The sequence below is a fragment of the Lagenorhynchus albirostris genome, chromosome 21, assembly GCF_949774975.1.
Source record: "Lagenorhynchus albirostris chromosome 21, mLagAlb1.1, whole genome shotgun sequence".
In the NCBI taxonomy this organism is placed as follows: domain Eukaryota; kingdom Metazoa; phylum Chordata; class Mammalia; order Artiodactyla; family Delphinidae; genus Lagenorhynchus; species Lagenorhynchus albirostris.
In genome coordinates this window covers 16,258,809-16,285,067 of record NC_083115.1, presented here as the reverse complement: position 1 = coordinate 16,285,067, position 26,259 = coordinate 16,258,809, and the positions used below count along the sequence as shown (strand labels likewise).

Below are 26,259 nucleotides of genomic sequence, written 5' to 3'. Positions count from 1 at the left end.
CAGGGGTGACTCGACAGTATGCCAAGAAAAACATGACACACCATCCTAAAGCAGTAGTTACATTCAACTGAGAGTACAAAAAAGAGACAATTACATTTTTTAAATAAAAAAATTAATAGATAATGGAATAGAAAGCAAAGTTTGCAGAGTGCTTTAATATAAAACATAAGATCACAAAAACAAACTGAAAAATCAGGTGGCTCCATGCTGCACCTATAGATCCCCAGAGGAACACATCCATTCTTCTGCCTCAGTATGAGGAGTACAGATAGAGTCATAGTTAATTAAAAGGAACAGCTTGGAAGTCAATTCTGAATTTCAACATTGGCACAACTGCTAGCTGCATTATTCAGGGCAAATGACTTCAACTCTATTAAGCTCATCTGTAAAATAAAATTGTACTGGGTTGTTGTGGTGCTTAAATGAGGTAATACATATAAAAAACAGAACATGGCATATAGTGGGTATTTAATAAACGGTAGTTGTTATTGCTTTATTATAAATTATGTTGAAACATACCAACAAAATGTAAGTACTAGTGTCTGTTTTAAGTAAATCTAAACAATTACATGTTTTTAAAATAATTTTCAAATTTCTTCTTCAAGCTCAAAACTACTAGTAGCTGCTGCTCAATGAAAAGTTTGAGATTTCTTCAGATTAATAAAGGAGGGAGAAAAAAACATAAGGCTGTATTTTAATTGATGTAGTTTCATATGTTGTAAGTATAGGTGACAGACTGCAAACCAGAGAATACAATCTTTTAACCAATTTCCGAAAAGCATCATTATGAAGATGAGTGAACATTCAATAGATGTGTTTCAGCACTCAATATGTGTGTGTGTGTCTGTGTAAAATATTGTTTTAACACTAGGAAAAGACTAAAACATGTGTTACCATGCTTTGTGAAATAAATAAATTACAGGGAAGACATATAATGTGCAAAATCAGAGTTTCACCATACTAAGAAAATTACGAAGACTTCAGTGTTACTGACAAGCTATAAACAATAAATGAGTAATGATAATGTGGGTACATTTTTATATCTATGGGCCTTTTCAAGAAAAATTTTCCACCAGTATTTTGTATATATAATCTAAAGTTCATTATTTACAAATACATGGATGCAAATAAACCTCTATTTTTAATGAAAATCAGTTGCTTAACTGATGAAAAGGCAGAACTAGTAGGGTAAAATTTTAAATCTGAGTTTAAAAATTAGAGAAATAAGCAGCACTAAAGCAACCAGATCAATACACAAAATCCTTGTGCAGCACAAAACAGATAATGAATCATACACAGGAGTGTAAACCGTGTTTAAATACAGAGAGAAAGAGAACTTTTTGATCAAAATTCCTATAAAATAATTCCAATCAATCGATGAAAACATTAACTGTGTATCCACTTTAAAACCCTATCCCACTTGTGAGGTGACACATGTCATAGCTAGCGCAGGGACAGTCCCAGTCTACTCCTGTTATCTCACCAAAATTATTAATTGTACCTTTTTTCACAAGTATCCTGGTTTGGACAATAAATTATATGATTACCCTACTTCTAAATACCTGGCTCCTTCTGGCCATAAGCTATTACCTTTGCCCTGGTGCAGATGTCAGGATGATTACACAGATATTCTGAGACAGATAAACTCAACTTTGTGAGTATGTATAATGTTGTTTCATTATCATTATGCTATAATTTGTTATCTCAAATTCATATAGTGAAATTTCCTGATTCTCACCTCAGTTAGTAGTCTTATTAAGGAGTATATATTTTGTATGAAAATAAATTGCCCATACATTTTCCAATAGGTACCAAGAAAGACTATATAAATGAAGGTAAGAAATTAGTGACTGAAAGAATTAAGTTGCTTACCTATCATATAGTACTTGTGCAAAATACAGAGGCATCTAGGACAAAAATATTTCAACAATTGTAATGGTGCAAATACACTTCTGTTTCACTTATTCTTAATCATATATAATAGCAATAAAAGAAATTAAGAAATTTAATTTGTATTCCTAGTTCTCAATATTTGCTCATCCAATACATAAGTAATCATACAGTACTCTTCAAAAATGATTTACCAAAAAATTGTGGAGTCTACAGAGTAGACATACAGATTGCCAACAAACACATGAAAAGATGCTCAACATCACTAATCATCAGAGAAATGCAAATCAAAACCACAATGAGGCATCACCTCACATGGGTCAGAATGGCCATCATCAAAAAATCTACAAACAATAAATGCTGGAGAGGGTGTGGAGAAAAGGGAACTCTTTTGCACTGTTGGTGGGAATGTAAATTGATACAGCCACTATGGAGAACAGTATGGAGGTTCCTCAAAGAACTAAAAATAGAACTACCATATGACCCAGCAATCCCACTACTGGGCATATACCCTGAGAAAATCACAATTCAAAAATAGTCATGTACCAAAATGTTCATTGCAGCTCTACTTACAATAGCCAGGACATGGAAACAACCTAAGTGTCCATCGACAGATGACTGGATCAAGACGATGTGGCACGTATATACAATGGGATATTACTCAGCCATAAAAAGAAACGAAATTGAGTTATTTGTAGTGAGGTGGATGGACCTAGAGTCTGTCATGCCGAGTGCAGTAAGTTAGAAAGAGACAAACAAACACCGTATGTTAACACATATATATGGAATCTAAAGAAAAAAATGGTTGTGATGAACCTAGGGGCAGGACAGGAATAAAGATGTAGAGGAAAGACTTGAGGACACAGAGTGGGAAGGGGAGGGATGAAGTGAGAGAGTGGCATGGACATATATACACTACCAAATGTAAAATAGATAGCTAGTGGGAAGCAGCTGCATAGCACAGGGAGATCAGCTCGGTGCTTTGCGAAGACCTAGAGGGGTGGGATAGGGAGGGGGTAGGACAGAAAGGGAAGGAGGGAGGCTCAAGAGGGAGGGGATATGGGGATATATGTATACTTATAGCTGATTCTCTTTGCTGTACAGCAGAAACTAACACAACATTGTAAAGCAATTATACTCCAATAAAGATATTAAAAAGAAAACTGTGGAGTCTAAAGCAGGTCTACTTGGATATATTTACTAAACAAATAGTTACGTCTTCCTGAATGACTAAAGAAAGTAGTCAACCAGAGTGCTTTACCAGAAAACCATGAGGTTAAAGTCTGGAACGGAATATAAGAAAAAAGTAAAGGATAAGGTAATCTCCATTTACTGAAAACTGGGAAAAAAAATATAAAAATACATGACAAAAGTTTACCCAAATTCAGAAATTAGAATTTATTCATATATTTTAAAATCTGTATCATCTTCTTAATGAAAGCTGAAATTATACATGGCTTTCATATTTACCAAAATGACTTTTACTAAAAATGACATAAACCTAATTCAATCTAGCTTGGACAAAAAGGGACTGTATAAGTACATATAACAAGGAAGGATGGAGATAAATTTGGTTTCAGTAATGACTACATCCAAGAACTTGACCGTGTTGTGGGTACTCCCTCCAGCCACAGCAGGGCAACAATTTTTATATCTAGAACAAAGACCAGCACTGAGTTAGCGTTCAAATATTTAGTGAATCTGTGAAAATCTCTTTGTTTATCTGCTTAGCTTCTGTATATTAGCATTTTTCATGCCAGCAGTGATAGGCAACCTAAAATCCCATCCTTCCAATTTCATACACAATCAGCAAGGCAAGCTACCAGTGCCATTTAGAAAATCTCAGTAAATGACTCTAGGTCACTCGCCCAAGCCTGTGGCAAATACAACAAGTGGGATGAGTGGTATGACCATCATGGCCTGGTAATATATTCACCCCTATGGCCCTTAAAGAGGGGATTGTTAAGATGAAAACAAAGAGGAGGGAAAGGAGGGACAGCCTACAGAGGACAAAAAAAAATAGGCACCACACCTTCTTTACTATGTCCTTTCTTACCAGCAACCCAAAGACAAGCAAGCCCTTCATCTCAGCAATTTCACAGCAGTTTTCTGTTCTATGTATGCCACAGGAGCTCCTCCTTACCTAAGTATTCAATATGTGCACACAAAAAATACAAAGTTGCATAGAGAGGCAAAAAAGATCTACGGTATATTCACTAATGAACCATCCGTTTACAAAAGTAATGCCCATGCAGACGTCCATCCTCATTTCACCCCAGCACCTATCCCAACACACCATGTCACACTATTTTTTTGGTCATTATTACAATTCACTGCAATCTTATAAATGTCAAAAGATTTCATCAAGTTGATTTTTAAAACTGATGCAGAACTACTCAAATTATATGCAAAACCACTGACAAATGAGTGTCAAAATTATAATGAGTAACACATGAAAAGAGAAGACCAACTAGGAGGATGACATTAGGTACTTCAAAAGAGAATGATATGAATATCAAAGAACTGAGAGGCACCCCTGAGAAAAGTGGTAAACCTGAAAATATTTTTATGAAAATGACTTCCAGAATCATACTCCAAAAGTCAAGCATTAACTGAAGATGTCTGACTATGCTATCATATAATTTTATTGAGAAAACTCACAACAAAAAATATGAGCACTTATTCATTCCTTGTTCATTCTAATAAATCATGACTACTTTCAATTAAAAGCTAAATTTTAAGCATATGATCAATTGAATAAATTTTTATAATTTTAATTTTATAATTTCCCATCTTTAAAATACTGTTCATCATTTTAACTAGATTAATAAGCTGGCCTCTTTTCAATTACTATTTAATTTCAGTTAAGAGAGACCTTGTATACCTAATGCTTGCCACTACTTAGAGTGTTAAACAAATACTTAAGTAAGCACCTGATCTGAGCAAGATACTAGACTAAGTTCTACGGGAGATTTGAAGGTGAGTAATATAAAGGATAGTATGCTAATATTTGAGAGAAGAATTTTAAAGTGTGCTGTGATAGCACTAGGAGAGTGATCAGTGGTGGCTAACTAAAGAAACAATAAGTTAGGAAATATTCTTTTTAATTGAAAAAATATTAAATTTAGTGCTCTTTTGAAAATAAAGCTTCCCCTACTGCCCTGAAGTAGTCTTCAATTCTTTCATTAAAAGGAATGATAAGATGTGAAAGCTGAAAGGCATATCTGATCTAGCTCAACTCTAATTTTTTAACTAACAAAAGTACTGTGACCCAGAAAGTCAGAGTGGCTTAACCAAAAGGACAGGGTCAAGAGTTAAAAGAACTATGACTAGGGACTTCTGTGGTGGTGCAGTGGTTAAGAATCCGCCTGCCAGTGCAGGGGACACGGGTTTGATTCCTGGTCCTGGAAGATCCCACATGCCATGGAGCAACTAAGCTCATGCACCACGACTACTGAGCCTGTGCTCTAGAGCCCGTGACCCACAACTACTGAGCCCACGTGCCACAACTACTGCGCCTGCACTCTAGAGCCCCAAGCCACAACTACTGAGCCTGTGTGACACAACTACTGAAGCCCACACGTCTAGAGACCGTTCTCCACAGCAAGAAGCCACCACAATGAGAAGCCTGCGCACCACAACAGAGAAGCCCCCACTCACCAGAATTAGAGAAAGCCTGTGCACAGCAACAAAGACCCAATGCAGCCAAAAATAAAAAAATAAATAAATCTATTAAAAAAGAAAAAAAAGAAGCTTAGAATGCCATTGAGAAGTGCAGGAGAAACTAAGGTAAGAAAAGCAGCTACCGACAATCTCAGAGCATGGGACTCTCAAGAGCTCACCTGGAGCTCTTAGATTTATTTCTTGAAGGCTTCCACCAAGTTTCTTCATCTGTAACAGCTAAGTGAGTAGTTGCGATGGGCTAAACAGTGTGCTCCCCTCCAATCCCTGCAAGATGTTCACATCCTAATTCCCAGAAACTCAGAGCATGTGACCTTACATGGTAAAAGGAACTGTGCAGATGTGATTAAGTAAAGAATCTTGAGATGAACAACAAGGTCCCACGGTATAGCACAGGCAACTATATTCAATATCCTGAGATAAATCATAATGGAAAAGACTATAAAAAAGAATATATATACATATATATTCAATATGTATAAGTGAATCACTGCTCTACAGCAGAAATTAACACATTGCAAATCAACTATACTTCAAATAAAAAAAGAATCTTGAAATGGGGAGATTATCCTACATTAGCCGAGTGGGCCCATTATAATCATTAGGGTTATAAAAGAGGGAGGCAAGAGGATCAGTCAATATAAGATGTAAGGATACATGCAAGAGGTTGGAGTGATACAGGTAAGAATCATAAAGAATTCAAGCAGCCTTTATAAGCTGAAAAACACAAGGAAATCGATTCTCCCCTCAGAGTTTCTAGAAGGAACACAATTCTTATTACCACACCTTGACTTTAGCCCAGTGAGACTGACTTCAGACTTCCGATCTCCGGAACTATATCTGTATTGTTGTAAGCCAGTAAGTTTGTGATAATTTGTTACAGTAACAATAGTAAGTGAACCCAATGGTGTCCAGGACATTCCTGGCTGATGCTGCAAACATCTGCCCATGAATCTGCCTCAACTACTTCTAAAGAACAGTGGCCTCTCCCCCTTTCTACCTTTCAATTCGCAGAGGCAAAGTAACACAGACCCTCACAGGGAAGCTTGTGATACAATCCTGATGACTCTTCCAAACAGGGTAGTGGACGATCAGCACAAGCCAAGGGGCAATCTTTAAGGCCAGGCTAGAGATGACAGACATCACTTCCATTCACATTCCATTCACCAAGACTTCGTCACATGGCCCTAAGTAAATGTAGAGGAGGCTGGGAAATGTAGTCTAGCTTGTGTCTATGAAGAAGAAAGAACTGATATGGTAAACAGCTCTGGCACAACAAACAATTTAGAAAAAATGTCATAAAATCTGATAAAAATATGAAAGCCACAGCAGGAAAGCAAGATCAGAAGTAGCTCTCTAAAAGCTGTTGACAACTATGCTCAGGTATATGCACAAACACAAGTCACTATTAAAAAGATATATGTATCTCTCAAAACAGTATAGGATAATACCATATAAATTGTCAATTTTATTAAGGCATTATCTTGATATTCTACACTATTCTCACTCAGTAATGAGAAAGTAGACAATGGATTCCCTAGTATTACTTTTTTATAATACCAGTCTGTTAGCAGCTGAATGAAGGTAAGGTGCTAGTATGAATATTTCAAATGAGACAAGAAATCACTTTTATTTTATGTTTTAGCAGATAGTTAAATTGAAACAACATGACTATCCCAATTTAGGTATCTTCCCAATATTCTCTACAATATTATTAAGTGCAATTTATAAATGCAGGGTCCCTTGCTATGAGGCTAACAAAGATATATAAAGTAACAGCCATAAAAGTGGAAGAAACATCTGAACTTAATAATTTTTCTATTTTGAAACCCTGAGTAAATATCTGAGAGAGGAACAGTGATTTATCCTATAATGGGGTGAGTGGGAGGGAAACATTTCTATAAAGCAGTTAATGGAAGAAAATTTATTTTAAAAATATATTCCACTAAACAATTAAGTTTTAGGCAGATTGAAAATTTCTTTTTAATTTTTAATTTTAATTGTAAGTTTCCCATGTGAAAAAGAAAATAAAATGTCTGTTACTCTTTGAACTTATTTATCAGTTTAACTGGTATCCTGAGGCTGCAAGATGAGTGAGCTGTTTATAAAGTAATTCTCATCATTTCCAACTACTTATTTTTGTGAATAACCATTTTCTCCTTACTATGCAATTTCAGAACTATGAGCTTTAAAAATCACTGATGGTTTCACTCCATCCTCAGAGGTTCAGCTTGTTCTTATTCTTCCCACCGTACAGCATCCTCCCTTCCCAATTGCTCTTGGACCACAAACTCCAGCAGCAAACACGCAGACAATATCCTTACTTCACCAGCCTCCACCATTACATAAAGTCAGATTCCTGTAACAAATCCAGATATGGATACATGCACATACATACATGCATGCTCATCTTCTTGAGCTCCTGCTTTTCTGATTGAACTCTGATACTTCCATTTTATTATCACTTCAATTTTATCACTTCAACTTTACAGCCTTACCAGAAGTCTTATATTAAATAATGTTGTCCTATACACTGACTACCATAACTGTTTATGTTGATTTTATAAGCCACCACTTAAAAATACGGAAAAATCTAAAAGTGCAAGCTCACCTACTTTACTAGGTAGAATTCTAAAAAAATCCCCAGAGACCCATAACCCTTATATAATTCCCTCCTCATGAGTATGGACAAGACTTGTGAACGTGACGGAACAGCACTTCTATAAGTATGTTACCTTACACGGCAAAGATGTACAAATGTAGTCAGTTAACTTTTAGTTACTCACAAGGGAGATTATACTGAGCGGGCCCGACCAAATTAGAGGAGCATTTCCAAAGTAAGTGAAGAGTCAGAGACATGAGCCTACTGGCTTGGAAGAAAGCAAACAGCCATGTTTTAAACTGACCATGGAGAGAGCCACACGGCTAGGACCTGAGGGTGGCCTTAAAGAGCCGAGAGAATAGAGCCAGCAAGAAAATACGCAACTGGGTCCTTAAAACTGCCAGGAACTGAATTCTGCCAACAACCTGAGTAAGCCAAAAAGAGGATCTAGAGCTCCAGATGAGAATGCAGCCTAGCCATACCTGAACTCCAGCCACACCTGTGAGCCCCTAACAGAGAACCCAGACTTCTGACCTGTAGAAACTAGGAGATTTTTAAAAATGAGTTATTTTTAGTCATTAAATTTGCAATAATTTACTATGCATTAATAGAAAACTAATACATTCACAAACCACCTTTGTATTTATAATAGCAGTGCCTCTGTGTTTTCTGAGTAAAATTACCTATTCTAGCTATTTAAAATGGGTAATTCTAGGCAAATTACCTAATACCTCTTCTAGCTATTTAAGACTGTATTCACTGTTCTAGACCTCCCCACCCTACCAGCTTATTCCTCCTTCTTAGTCTACCTTCCATTTCACAGAGAAAACATCCATCTCTGCCAACGAAAGAACAAATGTGCCTGCAACTGCACCCGCTTCTTTTATCCATTTCTCCCACTGAAAGGCAAGAGACGTCAATACTCCTTGGAACAATCCAAAGAGCTTAAATTACAGAGCACTAACAGCTCCAGATCTCAGTATTTAAAAAAATAATGGTGGATTTCTCCAACTTATGGGTTGGCAGGGAGACTCTGCGCATCCTATTCACTAGAGGACCCAGGCTGACACAGCACCCACTGCGTCAAACATTCCCAGTCACCACGCCAGAGGGAAAAAGACAATGGCAAGGCATGTAATGACCCTCGGAGCTTCTGCCTAGAACTGACATGTGACACATCTGCTCACAACTCATGGGCCAAAGTCAGTCTTGGGGCCATGCCTGAGTTCACAAGAGTAGGAAAGTGCAATCCCATCACAGGCATGGAAGAAAACCCAAAACTACCTGTGAACAGCGATGAGAACTACCACCACATTCGTGTATGAAGCTAATTCCACCTGCTGGTCTCCGCTTCCCACTCCTTGCTCCCATCCTCAGCCACCTGGCTCTACTTCAGTTATCTTCCCTCTCCATGTCAACCTCTTCTCCAGCTACCACTCACTTAACTCACCACCCATTCACAGCAAAAGTGCTTCATGAGAAGAGCTTCATGAGAAGAGCTTCCTCACGACCCACTCATTCACTAACCCACTCACTCCCTTCTAGTTTCCACCCTTGCACTACAGTTAAACTGCTCCGCCTAAATCCAAAGGACTCTTTACAGTTTTTCTTTAGCCTGTCACCATTCGTCTCTGTTGACCTCTGTCTTGTTGAAACATTCCTCTCCTGTGACATCCACAATCTGCTGGGTTTCTTCCTAGTTCTCCAGCAGCGCAGTCTTGGTCTCTTTTGCAAACTTGCCTTCTGAAGGACAGTGAAATACTGCCATCCCTGAGGGTCTGCATTTGCTCTTCCTTTTCACTCTGTATACTCTGGCGCGGGGATTTTGAACCACCACCAAAAACTCAATTCCCATTGATGCTAATGATTTCCAAATCCATTTCATCTTCAGCCCAGATCATAGGTCCATATCCAGACATTCCACCGCCTCTCAAACACCTGTTTAGATTTCACATGGGCATCGCGCACATCCTTAAAAGTGAACATGTTATCTTCCTTCCAAAATCTCTTCCTTCTCCTGTTTCCCGTTTCAGTAAATAGAATTTCCCTTTTACCAAGAAATGTAGTCGTTATTCTTACCTCCTTTTCCCTCATCCCACACACAATCAACCACCAAGAACTGCCTCACCTGGCTCCCAGAACTCAAAACTCCAGTGATCATTCTGCATTCTCACTGCCACAACCTTCGACAAGTCATCACTGCCTCTCACATCCAGTTCTGCTGTAGCCTCTTGAGCAGACTGCTGCCCTTCCTCCAACTTCGCATCCCCACCTAAGCTAGTTTCCACAGCAGGCCCAGAGCAACCCTCCTAAATATAAACCTCATCCTCACCTCCAAGATAAAACCCTTCAGTTTCTCCCAGGAACTTCAAGGTCAAGTCTAGACTCTAACATGGCTTGCAAGGTCCTTTGGGATTTGACTCTGACTTCCATTCCAGCCTCAAACCTGCCACTCCCCCACCCTGTGCATTCTAAGCTGAGCCATGTCGAACTACTTTGAGTTTCCTGAACTTGTTGTGTTTTTTCATACTTCTTGACCTTTACTAGTACTATTTCTTCTTCTTAGAATACTTCTCCCTTCATTAAGCCATTTCCTATGTGTATCTTCAGTTTTCAGCTGACCCCAATGTGCTAACATAACACCACGGCACCCAACATTTCCCAGTTTATGCATTTCTCACACCATACTATAATTGCCTATTTTCCTGTCTGAATCTCCTACAGGACTATGAGCTATAGGATACATCAGGACAGTGGCTGTCTTGTTCACCACTTTACCTCCAAAATCCAGTATGGTGTCTGACATGTAGTATTCATCAACAAATATTTGTTGGAAAAAAGGAATGGTAGATCACATTTTAGAGAAATGTCAGTGACATGGCCCTTTATTCAGTAAGGTGCTGTATTTTAGGAAGATGACACTCAAATACACTTATTTTCTACCATTTATTTCAATACTATTATTTCTATTTAAAACAATCAAAATGGACGTAATATGAAAAACACTTACAACGTATTTAAGAAACCAATAAGCGACGAACAATCATAAAACATAAAAGACTCATCTACTTTGGGCTTCTGTTATGATTATGATGACACAGACAAGTAAGACTAGGAACTTCCCACACTAAAGAAGTTTAGATTTTAGTAACAAATCAGGAAAACAATACAGAAAGGTCCCTGGGATCATCTACTTACCACGACAGGATGGAATCCTGTGAAAATACATAAACCAAAGGACTGCAATCTGTGTAGAAAATGCCATAGGGCTAACCTAACCTAATTTTACATTAGTAGCTTTACAAAGAAAAGAGATACGAAGAAAAGGAAAACAACACCCTATTTCCCTCACCAATTCCTTTTTTAGATAATGAAATAGGTTTCTTTTATTCTGCTAATATGTATCTTGAACACTAGAGGCCAGTGCTAATGATTGTACTCAAATTACTACTTTTCTAAGTTTTCTTATCTATATGAATTACTGCAGATATAGCACCTATGCTGTATTCTGAATACTACAGCAATGTACAAAAATAGCTTATTGTTTTAATTTGTGGCTTTGTAGATTACATATTTGAAACAGGCAAATATAAAGCAAGTATAAATCTAATTGCTATCTGATAGGCAAATAAAAAGAACTGAAATAGCTCTGCCACAATTAGTTTTGGTTATCCTCTGTGGATCATATAACTCAAATTGTTGAAAACTAGTATTAGTTAAGCTTCTTTATGATAAGGACACTGTAATCAAATAAGAGCAGAACTATTACTAAGATTCAACCTCTAAGACATAAAATTACCTTTGATATACAAAGAAACTACCATAAATCATTCTACTACGATATTTCATATAATCATACGATCTAGAAAGGATCTAAGCAAACGTTTAATCCAATAGTTTTTAACATTTTAAAAATCTAATATACGTTACAGATGCTCATGCCAGAAAAATCCATTTATGCCATAAATGAAAAACGTTTATAATTTCAGACAGTCAATGGGAAACTTTCCCTATTTTCCCCAGATTCAGACATCATGATCTTGTTCAATGTTCTCATTTTACAGTTGAACGAACTGATGCTTCAAAAGGTTAAGTGCCTTGCCCAAGAGCCCAGAGTTTATATCAAAGAAACTGGAACCCACGTATCATTTTTCAGAGCTAACTTTCATAAAACCCTTAACATTTTGTAAAGTTCGCATTTTATTTCATTTCATCTTCAAAACAACCCTATGCGAGGAATTATCTCTAGTTTATAAAGAAGGAAATTGTGGTCCAAATAGATAATTTGTAAAGATAAACAATGGGGCTAGAATTCACATTACCTGCTTTTCTCATTCTAATTCCATTCTATAAGACTACCAAACAGTAAAATAAGAAAAAAGACAATGAGAAAGCAAATGACCAAACCAAATTATACAGAGTGTCACAGGCTTCATTAAACGCCAAAGAAAAGTGACAACTGAAATCAATAGCAAAAGGCTTCCCTGGTGGCGCAGTGGTTAAGAATCTGCCTGCCAGTGCAGGGGACAAGGGTTCAAGCCCTGGTCCGGGAAGATCCTACATGCAGCGGAGCAACTAAGCCCACGCACCACAGCTACTAGCGGAGCCTGTGCTCTAGAGCCCACATGCCTACAGCCTGTGCTCTGCAACAAAAGAAGCCACTGCAATGAGAAGCCCACGCATCACAAAGAAGATCCAGTGCAGCCAAAAATAAATAAATAAAACAAATAAATTTAAAAAAATAAAAAATAGGGCTTCCCTGGTGGTGCAGTGGTTGAGAGTCCGCCTACCTATGCAGGGCACACAGGTTCGTGCCCCGGTCCAGGAAGATCCCACATGCCGTGGAGCGGCTAGGCCCGTGAGCCATGGCCGCTGAGCCTGTGCTCTGCAACGGGAGAGGCCACAACAGTGAGAGGCCCGCGTACTGCAAAAATAAATAAATAAATAAATAAAATAAAAAATAAAATAAAATCAATAGCAAAAAAAATAGTAGAGGTAATAGTGGTGTTCTAATAATCTATGCTATCCATCATTCTGGTATAAAGCCATGTAAGGGTCAAGTCACAAATGTCAAGCGTGGTGAGCTTTTGAAAAAAAGATATAGGAGTGAAGTCAACAACATGTCAGCATAAGTCAGCCCTCATTTTTATCCTTCCCTCCCCTCAACAACAAAAATTCAGCATCCATCCAAAAGCAAAAGTACCTCTGTAGGAGTCGTGGGATCCAGAAACCCAAATTGAACTGACTGGTGAAGTACTACATCTGTCAAAGCAAACGTGCGAAGTCTGGAAAAGGAAACCACTTACTCAAATGTGCAGATACCAATGTAGGGAATCAAGGAACATGAAAAATCAGGTAAATATGACGCCACCAAAGGAAACTAATAAAGCTCTAATAATGGATACTAAAAAAATGCAGATCTATGAACTGTCAGACAACCCTCTTAAAGAAGTTTAGTGACCTACAAGAACATGCAGACAGACAACTAAAGGAAATTAGGAACACAATGCATCAACAAAACAAGCAGTATAATAAACAAATTAAAAAAAAAAACCCAAACAGAAATCCTAAAGTACAAAAATATAATAACTGATCAGAAGAATTCAATAGAGAGTTTCAAAACCAGACTCAACAATGGAAAAGAAAGAATCAGTGACCTGGAAGATAGGACAATTTAAATTATCCAGTCAGAAAAACGAAAAGAAAAAAGAATGAAAAAGAGTGAAGAAAGCCTATAGGAATTATGGGACACAATGAAAGGAACAATGTTTGCATTATGGGAATTCCAGAAGGAGAAGAGAAAGAAAAAGAGACAAAAAGTACAGTTACTGCAATAATAGCTGAAAACTTCACAAACCTGGGGAGAGAAATAGACCTCTAGTTCCAAGAGGTCCAAAGGACTGCAGATAGGTTAACCCCAAACAGGGCTACACTGAGCACCTGTCAAATGCTGTAAGAAGTCAAATAGGAAAAGTAACCATGATCAAATGGTTACTGCCAAATCTTTAATCATCTGAAGAAAGGAACGATGACATTTTCTCAAGAGCCAATTTAGTAGCAGAATCTGTCACATAGGAAAATTAAGTATTCATGAAAAATTATGCATATCAAATGCCTTTAAAAGTTTCTTTTGTAATGCCAAATCAACTTATGCTACTCATGAAAATTCACTTTGGAAACATAAAACAAACCACAGAACATCCTGCAGTGATTCACCAATATCAGCACCAAAGCTAACGTTCAATAAGCACTTACTATGTTCCAGGCACTATGCTAAGTATACTTTAGAGGATTATCTCATGTAAGGCTCACAACTCTATAGTAGGGACTAACAAACTATCTCCACTTTACAGATAATTTAGAGAGATTAAGTATCTCGACCAAAGTAACTTTACTAAGCATTTACCAAGTACAAGGCACTATGCTTGAATATGGAAATACAGATACAAAAATAAACCCACAACCCTTCTCCTCAAAGGGCTTGTAGAACAACAGTAACGAGAGACAATAGGCAATAATTCACTTAAGTGCCATAAAGAATAAGCACAGACATCTATCTATCTGAGCCGGGGAAGGGGTACCCTGCTTAAGTTAACACTGGAAGGAAGCATGTAACAGTGGTGAGATAGAAAATAGGAGAGTCAGACAAAGGCTCACTCAGGAAAAGCACTCAAGAGCATGCAAAGAACGCTGGATTGCATCCTAGAGCCATGTAAAGAGCACCCCCCAAGACAGCATTGGCTAGGAAGTCCCAGGGGACGTCTTCAGCTGGGGTGAAGGAAGGGGCGTTGAAGAAAGTCACGACTGAGTAAACGTTTGAAACTAAGTGAATGTGCCCAGATTTCTGGCTCTGGCAAAGAGATGTATGACAAGGCTTTCCTTAGCATTAGGAACTGTAGGAAGCACTATTTGGGGAAGACAGGTGGAACAGAAACTTACATACTTTCGTCATCCATGTAGGTTACAGAGTTGTGACTCTTGTGACTTAGGCTTCCCTTAGACTAATTTCATTTATTTAAACAGCTTCATAAAGAAACAGATGGCCTAATTTTATAAATTATGTTCTCAAAGGGGTCAAGTCTAAGCAGTATTAATAGGTTTGTTTTAGAGCTGCCAAACCAGTAATCATTTTGAAGTTTACAAAACAAGTACCCATGAAGAAGTTCAGAAAAGATCAGCCATGAAAAGACAGAGGAAATGATAGTATACTTAAAGTAATAAAGAGGGGAGGGGCAGAGACAAGACAGCATTACTGAGCACGAGGATGCAGAAATAGCAACTCTGGAGGCAGGAAAACTCCCTCCTAGTCCCAGCTTTGTTATTTAGCCTGAAATCTGACTTTCCTGCTCTATCATTCTATAACGCAGTGTTTAAACACCACACACACACACACACACACACACACACACACACACACACACACACACACACGACATTCGCTTTATGGTTTGGAATAGGCTCCAACATCAAAGCCTGTGACTCATGCTGCTCTCCGTAGGAAGCTATGCTGAATGAGTGCCATGATGATGGTGTTACACCTTGACTCAGCCACTCTTTCTCCCCATAAAGGCTCCAAGAGGAAAAATGCACAGGAAACAAGAGCAAGACACAGCAAAGCCACTCCACAAAGCATTGCACAAAGCCTGATCTTTGAGGAAGGTCCCAGTTTTTCTTTTGCTTAATCTTAACTCAGATGTTAACTAAAAGAACATTATTAAAACATGATCATTTTAAAAATAAAATTAAGTACCTTCCTGAATTTTATTTCGCATGTCTTTACAATGAAACTACGTACCAATCTATTACCTACACAAAAGCAAAAGGAATAAGTATTTCTTAAAAACATTCAAACAGAAAAAAGCATACAGCAAATACACCTTGGGCATACTTACTCTCTTCCACTCTGTTCTTGGGCTAATAGTTTTTAAAGCACATAATAAATTTATGCCCAATTTCTTTCCTACAACGTTTTGGACATAACTTTTGAATAGAGAATTTCAATTCATACAATAAAAACAAAGTTATTTTAATAAGAGGAACATGAAAATGCACTTCAATGACACCGAAACATACACAAACTTCTAATACTAACAACTGATATTTAAAGACTGGGGACAGCTATACATACTTAAGTGGTCCTCCACTAATATTTAATAACTAATTCACAAAGAGGGCCCGGTTACTAAAACATAATGTAGAAAGAGTTCTTTGGGGTAAGGCTGTAAACTAACAAGTTGTACAGTCATGGGTAAAACCCTTAATCCAAGAGGACCTTCCTCAGTAGAACGCTTTCAAATACAAAAAATCAGAAATTCAAATTGAAATGTCTTAAACAATAAGAAAGCTTATTAACTCATATAACAAGGAGTCCAGAGTTGAAGCATTTACAAGGCTAGTTAAGTCATGCCATCAAGTACCCATGTTCTTCCCAATTTTCTACTCTGCCAGCATAAACTTACTGGTTTTGCCCTCAGGCTTGTACTTTTTGTGATTACAAGATGGGTTCAACAATGCATCACATTCTCATACACATATCCAAAGACAGGAAGAAAGAATTACCCCACTTTGGGTCCTTTATGAAGAAGGAGGAAACTTCCAAAAGCCCCACATAATTGTATCATGTGATCACTCCTAAACCAATAATTTGCAGGGTACTGGATAATCATGATAATCTTTGACTAATAAAAATGATTGCTTGGGGCTTGGGATAGTCCCAATTGCTCCTACTACTTAAATAAAACCAAGGTATACTGTTAACAAAGACAAAGGTAAGGCAAACAAAACTCTGTCACAATCACCAAGATACTCTGATGATTATAAACAATTTAGGTGAAATGCCTGGCAGTCTATCTTCTATCAACTCTCCTGTTATGTTTTTTTTTCATTTCCTGAAATAAGCCTTATTTCCAACTCCCAAGTTTGTTAAATTCACTAAATTACAGGACAGTATCTCATTAAATTTAATATGAATAGTAAACAGATCTTACAATTTGTAATCAATCTTGTACCTTAAGTTTTACCACAAAAATCATACGAACTAACTTTCCAATGGTTTGCTTTGTTTCTAAGCAGAGAAGACACTGAACCACAATATTTCTCCAAAAGTTGAGTCAAATCATATTGACAGCAATATTAAGCCATCTCTAAAAATATACATCTAAAATAAACAGTTCCATTTAATAAAATCAGTACCACAATTTATCTAACCTATACTCAAGTGCCCCTTTTCATTAAAGATGGTTGAGTTCTCATAGTAACATACAGAGGAAAGAAAATTTCCTTTTAACTTCCAAACGTCAAACTAGTTAGGTATCTTGATATGAGCAACCAAAAATGTAATAACAATAAATGCTAGTAAAGACTTCCTTTTATTCTTAACTTTTTTCAACTCATTAATGGCTTCAGGATGCTATACTTCTAAGTTAGGACTTTTATCACATTGTGAAACACTCTGTAACAGAAGTTCACTGTTGACACTGACCTTTTTCCTTCTGACATTAAACAGAGAGACAAGCAGGCAAGCAGGCAGAGAGATAGACAGATATCAATTACTATGAAAAAAATACTGTCTATTTTTCTGAATAATATATTTGAAATTTTACTATTCAAACTAAATATTTATGTTTTACATATCTACATATAATAGAGGAATCATATTTTTGCAAGATGCTCTCCTTAAATCTATGTATGACTCTGCTAGAAATTATGTGAAGTCAGCCTCTCTGTGTACAACGTGCAAAACATAAGAGCTACAAAGATATAGTATTATATATGGCAAGTGATTACTTAAAAAAAAAATGAGGTTAAAATTTGTTCCCCATAAAACAGCACTGCTGACAGCAATGAGAAAACAGATGGGCCAGATGGGCAGAGGAAAGGATTGAGAGTTCCCTTTTAGGTATGCTCAATTTTTTTTCTTTTTTGAATTTTATTTTATTTATTTTTTTATACAGCAGGTTCTTAGGCTCAATTTGAGAAGCTGCAGAAATCTTGCCAACGGACAGAATAAAAACTGGATAGAGACTGACGTAAATACTACCTATTTGGTCCACACATACTCATGCACCCAGTGTTACATTTGTTCATGATCTAGCAGGAAAAGAGTTACTCCTATACTTAGCCAAAGGTAAATCTATCTTGGTGAAATTAGCATGATGCTCCAGGTGGAGTCTTATGGAAAGAAGCAATCGTCACATGGTCTAATACACCAAACAAACCTGGAGACTACTAAGGTAGTCACAGGCATACTGATCACACTCACATCCAAACTCACTGACTATTTAAGGCTAAAGAGAATATGCACAAGTAAATGCAGCCCAAAACAGTTAACAAATAGCTGATGAATCTGTGGCTCAAGTTTCATGTTTCTGCCCTTTCCCTTTCTCTGTGTCTTCCACGTAGAAGAGAACACATATAGAAGGGGCTGAACATGCTGGTGTTTTGTGTATGTGGAGGAAAATATCCTGAAGTGTTCCCTTTTGACCCAGGTTAGATCCCTTGCGTAGGCAGACGGTTCATCACGGTTTCTACAAAACTTGCAAGGACAAGTACTGACTGACTTTGTTCTAGGCTATCTGTTCAAGGATGTTTGTGTAGCACACAGCTCTACTAGACACTGTCCCTTCTAGAACAAAGATCAGGTTTGTTTACTTCCCAATTTAATAAAGATAGTGACTCCCTCTAAGGCTGAAGTCAAATACATTTACTGCCCATCATGAAAGATTTGGGTTCCATAAGCTCAAGGTCCTCTCCTGCTCTGAAATTCACTACATTTGCAGGTGTCAGCTGGCCTGCATCACCAGCACAAACGCTGATACTCTGGCAATTCTATTACTGTAATAACCTGTCCGCCTGTGACCCAGGAATCCCATGCCTTCTGCCATTATCCATGAAACTGCGGCAGGCTAAGCCTCAAAGTTATTGACAAGCAGTTTTGGCCATTTTAAGTAAGACCTGTCATTCCCAATTACTCTTCAAGGAGTTACTGTACACAAAAACCTAACTTAGCTGACACAGCTGCCTGACATCAGCATGACAGGTGTATGTGTATACATATCAAAGTATAATTACTATGTGTTTCTTTAAGTTGTGCTCATATGTTTACAAGCTATTTCTTCCACCTAAGTTCTCTGCTTAAAGGTAAAATCAAAATCCATCTCTTACCTCCATCCTCTCCCTATCATTTGCTAAGACACTAAAGTCTCTATTTCAAGGCTGTGTCACTAAAGCGTAACTGGATATATACATCTCAGTGTAAAGTGTGCTTATAGAAGTTATCTCAGAGGCAACTAATAACACTACTTCTCTCTTAAAATATATCTATGAGCTGCTACCTACATGTTGTAGCCTATTCGCTAATCATTTTCTTTGCAGAAAGTATAAATTATTATATTATAGTTGTCCTTCAGTATCCAAGGGGGATTGCTTCCAGGACCCCAGCAGATACCAAAATCTGAAACTGCTCGAGTCCCTCATGCTACAAAATAGTGTGGTACAGTCGGCCCTCTCTGTCTGCAGGTACAAGACCCCCGGATTTGAAGGGCTGACAGTAGCTGCTTTTGATGATGGTAAAGTCATTAAGTCCACTGGAAATCATTACAGAATTTGAGCTTTTATTCTACTATAAGAGGTCATTAGAGATTAAAACAATTCTGGTAAGTGTTAACAATATAAGAAATAGAGAAACTGTCAAAATAATGGAAACCCATGATGCATCAGAAATGCAAATGATATACTACTAAGAAGCTAAAGTCTCCCACAAATCTGTATCACTTAACATGAGGATTCAAAAATCACTTAACATGACTTTATTCAATGTAATTAAGGAAACTGACTATAAAAATCTCCCGTCAATTTTCTGTGCCTATTTAACTATTTCTCTTGACTATATTCTTAAATAAAGAATATGACAAAATTATTTTTTGATGAATGAAAATGTGTTCATTTAGAAACAGATATATACCTATATATGTAGACACACATACACAAATCCATGAATACTACCAATTCTTCCATGAGGTAAAATCTCCTCTTGGGAAGTTCTCAAGCAATGTTAGAGTTTGGAATTCTCAGTGTTTCATAATAAAATAAGTAATGAACATTTTATTCCATAAACTATACAATTTACAATTATTATAAAGTCAGTTTATTTGGCAAAAAATTTAATTTGAAAAAATTTTTTATTACATTTTAGGATCTCATTATCATGCCTATCTTTCGTTTGAATGAAGAATACATAATAGCAGCTACCAAATTACTGATCATTTGTTATGCTCTAGGCATTGCACTGAACACTTTAAATACAGTCTTATTTAATCCCAATGACAACACTGAGATGTAAGTATTACACCTGTATTTTTAATTTTTTTTTTTTTTTCCGGTACGCGGGCCTCTCACTGTTGTGACCTCTCCCGTTGCGGAGCACAGGCTCCGGACGCGCAGGCTCAGCGGCCATGGCTCACGAGCCCAGCCGCTCCGCGGCATGTGGCATCTTCCCACCCTGGGGCACAAACCCGCGTCCCCTGCATCGTTAGACGGACTCTCAACCACTGCGTCACCAGGGAAGCCCTATACCTGTATTTTTAAACAAAACTAAAATTCAGGGAAGTTAAGTGGTTTGATGTCAATTAGATAGGATATGAATTGTAACTGGACCATCAGTTCTATTCAAAAATCTATGGTGGTAACTATTACTGTCATAAATGTTACTTCCTTAAAAGCAACTAATGTCCAATTCCTGATTCCAGGTTCAACTTTAGATTTCCGTTTGGGTTCCCCAGAACAAAAGAATACACAATCCATGCCAAGTCAACTATTCCAGTACTTATGTTTGTAATATTTATTGTAGTAAATTAAGTTCCAGCTATTATATTTTCTGGCTCAATTGTGTCAAATCTTATACTGGGCAACAGGTTCTAAACTAAGCAAAAAAAAGCAGCAGCAGCCGCCACATATGATCAAAACAACTCTGGAATATCCCTAGAAAAGTAACACACTTGTGACCAATATTTCCAAAAAAGAATGTTTTTCTTCCGGTATTGGAAGAGATCATAGTTCTTTTGTTTGTTTTTTTGTTTTTTTAAAGAAGATGTTGGGGGTAGGAGTTTATTAATTAGTTTATTTATTTTTGCTGTGTTGGGTCTTAGTTTCTGTGCGAGGGCTTTCTCTAGTTGTGGCAAGCGGGGGCCACTCTTCCTCGTGGTGCGCGGGCCTCTCACTATCGCGGCCTCTCTTATTGCGGAGCACAGGCTCCAGACGCACAGGCTCAGTAGTTGTGGCTCACGGGCCTAGTTGCTCCGCGGCATGTGGGATCCTCCCAGAACCCGTGTCCCCTGCATTAGCAGGCAGATTCTCAACCACTGTGCCACCAGGGAAGCTCGAGATCATAGTTTTTGAACTGAGTACCAGATACTGAACTAGACTGCATTTCAGAGACATAAAGTAAAGTATTAAACATATTTAATTATTAAATTACTTAATACTTAAATATGATTAATAACATATTAATATGTTAATTAATAAATGTTAATTAACTATTAATTAAAAATTAATTTGTTAATATGTTAATAAATTAATTAAGTATTAAACATATTTAACATAAAGTATTAAACTTCTACTATATGTTATTTTGCTCTTTTCCTTAAATAAAATATGTGTATTCTACAATATCACCATGTAGTATCATCAGGCTCTCCTATTTAACAGAAATAAAAGTTTTGGAAGACATCCTTTTTAAATCCGCAACAATTTTCTCCCTAATTTTGCATTTTTAAAATAACCTTTATAAAATACATTTAATGGAAATAGGTGTATCACAATTTATAATTACACTAAATTAACAAATGTCACATGTTAAAGTAGTCTTACAATTGGAGATGCTAAGACGCTTTGAAGATGTACACTTTTTAGACTTTTTGGGGCTTTTTTTTTTTTTCCTCCCAACTGAAAGTTACCATGGTTACAATGATCTCTCTAGGAGATAAATCATCCGAATTTGCATGGAGTTCCTCATTGTTTTTAATGCCCTCTGCTCTGGTAAACTACACAACAAAAAACTACTTTTCAAATCTTCTCCCTTTCTCAAGAAAAACTATGCCCACAGCAAACATCATTCTCAATGGTGAAAAACTGAAAGCATTTCCTCTAAGATGAGAAAGAAGACAAAGATGTCCACTCTCGCCACTATTATTCAACATAGTTTTGGAAGTCCTAGCCATGGAAATCAGAGAAGAAAAAGAAAAAAAAGGAATACATATTGTAAAAGAATAAGTAAAACTGTCACTCTCTGCAGATGACATGATACTATACATAGACAATCCTAAAGATGCCACCAGAAAACTAGTAGAGCTAATCAACGAATCTGGTAAAGTTACAGGATACAAAATTAATGCACAGAAATTTCTTACATCCCTATACACTAACAACAAAAGATCAGAAAGAGAAATTAAGGAAACAATCCCATTCACCATTGCAACAAAAAGAATAAAATACCTAGAATAAATCTACCTAAGGAGGTAAAAGACCTGTACTCAGAAAACTATAAGACACTGATGAAAGAAATCAAAGATGACACAAACAGATGGAGAGATATACCATGTCCTTGTATTGGAAGAATCAATATTGTGAAAATGACTATACTACCCAAAGCAATCTACAGATTCAATACAATCCCTATCAAATTACCAATGGCATTTTTTACAGAACTAGAACAAAAAATCTTAAAATTTGTATGGAGATACAAAAGACCCCGAATAGCCAAAGCAATCTTGACGGGAAAAAACGGAGCTGGAGGAATCAGACTCCCTGACTTCAGACTGTACTACAAAGCTACAGTAATCAAGACAATATGGTACTGGCACAAAAACAGACATATAGATCAATGGAACAGGATAGAAAGCCCAGAGATAAACCCACGCACCTATGGTCATCTAATCTATGACAAAAGAGGTAAGGATATACAATGGAGAAAAGACAGTCTCTTCAATAAATGGTGCTGGGAAAACTGGACAGCTATATGTAAAAGAATGAAATTAGAACACTCCCTAACACCATACATAAAAATAACCTCAAAATGGATTAAAGACCTAAATGTAAGACCAGACACTATAAAACTCTTAGAGGAAAACATAGGAAGAACACTCTTCAACATAAATCACAGCAAGATCTTTTCTGACCCACCTCCTAGAGTAATGGAAATAAAAACAAAAATAAACAAATGGGACCTAATGAAACTTAAAAGCTTTTGCACAGCAAAGGAAACCATAAACAAGATGAAAAGACAACCATCAGAATGGGAGAAAATATTTGCAAATGAATCAATGAACAAAGGATTAACCTCCAAAATATATAAACAGCTCATGCACCTCAATTTTAAAAAAACAACCCAATTCAAAAATGGGCAGAAGACCTAAATAGATATTTCTCCAAAGAAGACAAACAGATGGCCAAGAGGCACATGAAAAGCTGATCAGTATCACTAATTATTAGAGAAATGCACATCAAAACTACAATAAGGTATCACCTCACACTGGTCAGAATGGCCATTATCAGAAAATCTACAAACAACAAATGTTGGAGAGGGTGTGGAGAAAAGGGCACCCTCTTGCACTGTTGGTGGGAATGCAAATCGATACAGCCACTATGGAGAACAGTCTGGAGGTTCCTTAAAAAACCAAAAACAGAATTACCATATGACCCAGCAATCCCACTACTGGGCATATACCCTGAGAAAACCATAATTCAAAAAGACACACGCACCCCAGTGTTCACTGCAGCACTATTTACAAAGCCAGGTCATGGAAGCAACCTAAATGTCCATCAACAGACGAATGGATAAAGAAGATGTGGTACATATATACAATGGAATATTATTCAGCCATAAAAAGGAACAAAATTGGGTCATTTGTAGAGACGTGGATGGACCTAGAGACTGTCATACAGAGTGAAGTAAGTCAGAAAGAGAAAAACAAATATCGTATATTAACTCATATATGTGGAACCTAGAAAAACGGTACAGATGAACCAGTTTGCAGGGCAGAAATTGAGACACAGATGTAGAGAACAAACGTATGGACACCAAGGGGGGAAAGCGGCGAGGGGTGGGGATGGTGGTGGGATGAATTGGGAGATTGGGATTGACATGTATACACTGATGTGTATAAAACTGATGACTAATAAGGACCTGCTGTATAAAAATAAATAAAATTAAATTTAAAAATATAAAAATAAATTTTAAATATGTTGGCAAGGTTCTAAGATAAAAAAATTTAAAAAGAGAAAAACTATGAAATCTAAGAAATGTATATAAATACCAAATGCTAGGCAAAAAAATCGTTATATTTGTAAATACAGTCTTAATTTAACAGTGGTTCTTCATCAAACCTCTTACTATAACACCACTAATTTCACTAAGGCCTATTTTTATGTTAAAGTAAAAAAAAGTTAAAATAAAAAAGTTGAAGGCAAAATACTGAGTTCAGAGTTGTTTCAGGCAAGGAGTAAAGAGAAAGAGAATCAGAGTTACTTGTGTGTGAGGCTGTTTTTTCACTCTTTCCACCCAGCTGTCAAGAAAGTTGCGGTAATATTTGAAACCCGAATTAGAGCCACGTGTATGTAAATAAAACTTCACCAGGAAAAACTACTTGCAATTAATATGGAGAGACACTCTCACTAAAATGACGTACAATTAGAAACCTTACATTTCCAAAGTATTTTTTTTTCTAATCCCACTAGATCAACCATCCAAGGTAGAGATGGATAACTGAAATTCACAAATAACTCTACAACTACTTTAAATACGGTCAGTTACTTCAATCCGCGTGCTCATCAGAGTTACTATAGGACTAAGATTGAAATCAGGTGATCTGAATTTCACAAATAAACTTGCGCAACCTAAATATGAGGTTATTCGCACAATTATACCTTGAGTTTAATATAAAGAAAAATATACAGCTTTAAAAATGTATATAAAATACAAAATAACTTTAAACACGGTCTCAATATGCTGTTGCCTCCTGAAACGGATAACGAAGAGAGCAGGGTAATAAACACAAAGGACAACTCGTTCCTATAGGTTTGAAATACTCCTAAACGGTATTTTCACATCCAACACACTCTTTTTTACTGACTCGACAGCCCCGAAACTCTGCCTTCAAGTAAGGGTCAAAAACGCTCCGTGTCTTAAAGGTGTGAGGTGCTAGGCGCACAAAAGACGATGCTTCGTTGTTTTTTGAGAAAGCACTGGGCAACCCCACTTTTGAAACTGTGGAGCCCAAAGGACTTGCGCAAAGGCCTCCCAACCTCTCCCCAAAACAGCCATCGCCCACACCTGGCGGCCCGGCTGCCTAGCAACGCGGGAAGGCTGCCTATGAACGCGGCCCGCCTTCCCGGACCCGTCCTGGCCCTCCCGGGAATGCCCAGAGGATTCATTCTACCTCCTTTTTCTTCTGTCCTCCACCGAGCTGGATGCAGAGAAGCAGCAGGAGGAGGAGAAAGGGAAAGCTCCCGGTGGGCAGATACCGCGGTCGCCGCCCCGCCTGCCTCCGGCGTGAAGGAGCGCCCCTGGCACCCATCGCCGCAGGGCCGTGTCTCCTCCACGCTCGGTAACCGTGTGCGCCCAGCTCCTACCGGCGCCCTACACCTGCCAGGCCAGCCGCCGGGAGCCCCCTGACCGTCCCCGCGTGGATGCCTGCGGCCTTGCCAGGGAGCCGGGAAGCACCGGAGTACGCGGAGGAGGTAACTGACGGAGCATCCGGTTCACTGGAAGAGGAGACCTGGAAAAGCCCGGGATGGGGCAGGAAGTGGGCGTGGCGAGGGAGCCGGAGCTTCCGTGCACGCCGCGCTGCGCCCTCGGCCGGACTCCATCCGGAGACCCCGGCAGCGGGGGGCGCGGCTTTCCACCTCGCCGATCTGAACCGTAGGCTGTCCTGCCACTGAAGCCAACACCGGGTCTCGGGAATATGCGAGGGTCCTGTTTATCCAACACTTTACCTGGAACCAGAGACAGACATAATTGCCTTCTTCGATGATGGAGAAGGGCTTTAAGGAATTAGTAAGGATCTGGCCCTTCTAGCTAATGGCAATCTGAT

General features: G+C 37.9%; 1 protein-coding gene across 4 annotated transcripts in view; it reads right to left on the bottom strand.

Moving 5' to 3' along the window:
* The window catches only part of TUSC3 (tumor suppressor candidate 3), a 183,553-nt gene extending 157,617 nt beyond the window's left edge, over positions 1–25,936 (bottom strand). For 3 of the 4 annotated variants that reach the window (XR_009538279.1, XM_060136534.1, XM_060136536.1), the window contains exon 1: positions 25,606–25,936. Coding sequence is in view for 3 of the 4 variants with exons in the window: in XM_060136534.1 (XP_059992517.1) it covers positions 25,606–25,743 (138 nt within the window). In the remaining variant the exon portion in view is untranslated. The remainder of the gene's footprint in view (positions 1–25,605) is intronic. The other variant, XM_060136535.1, reaches the window with a different exon arrangement.
* Positions 25,937–26,259: the final 323 nt, after the last annotated feature.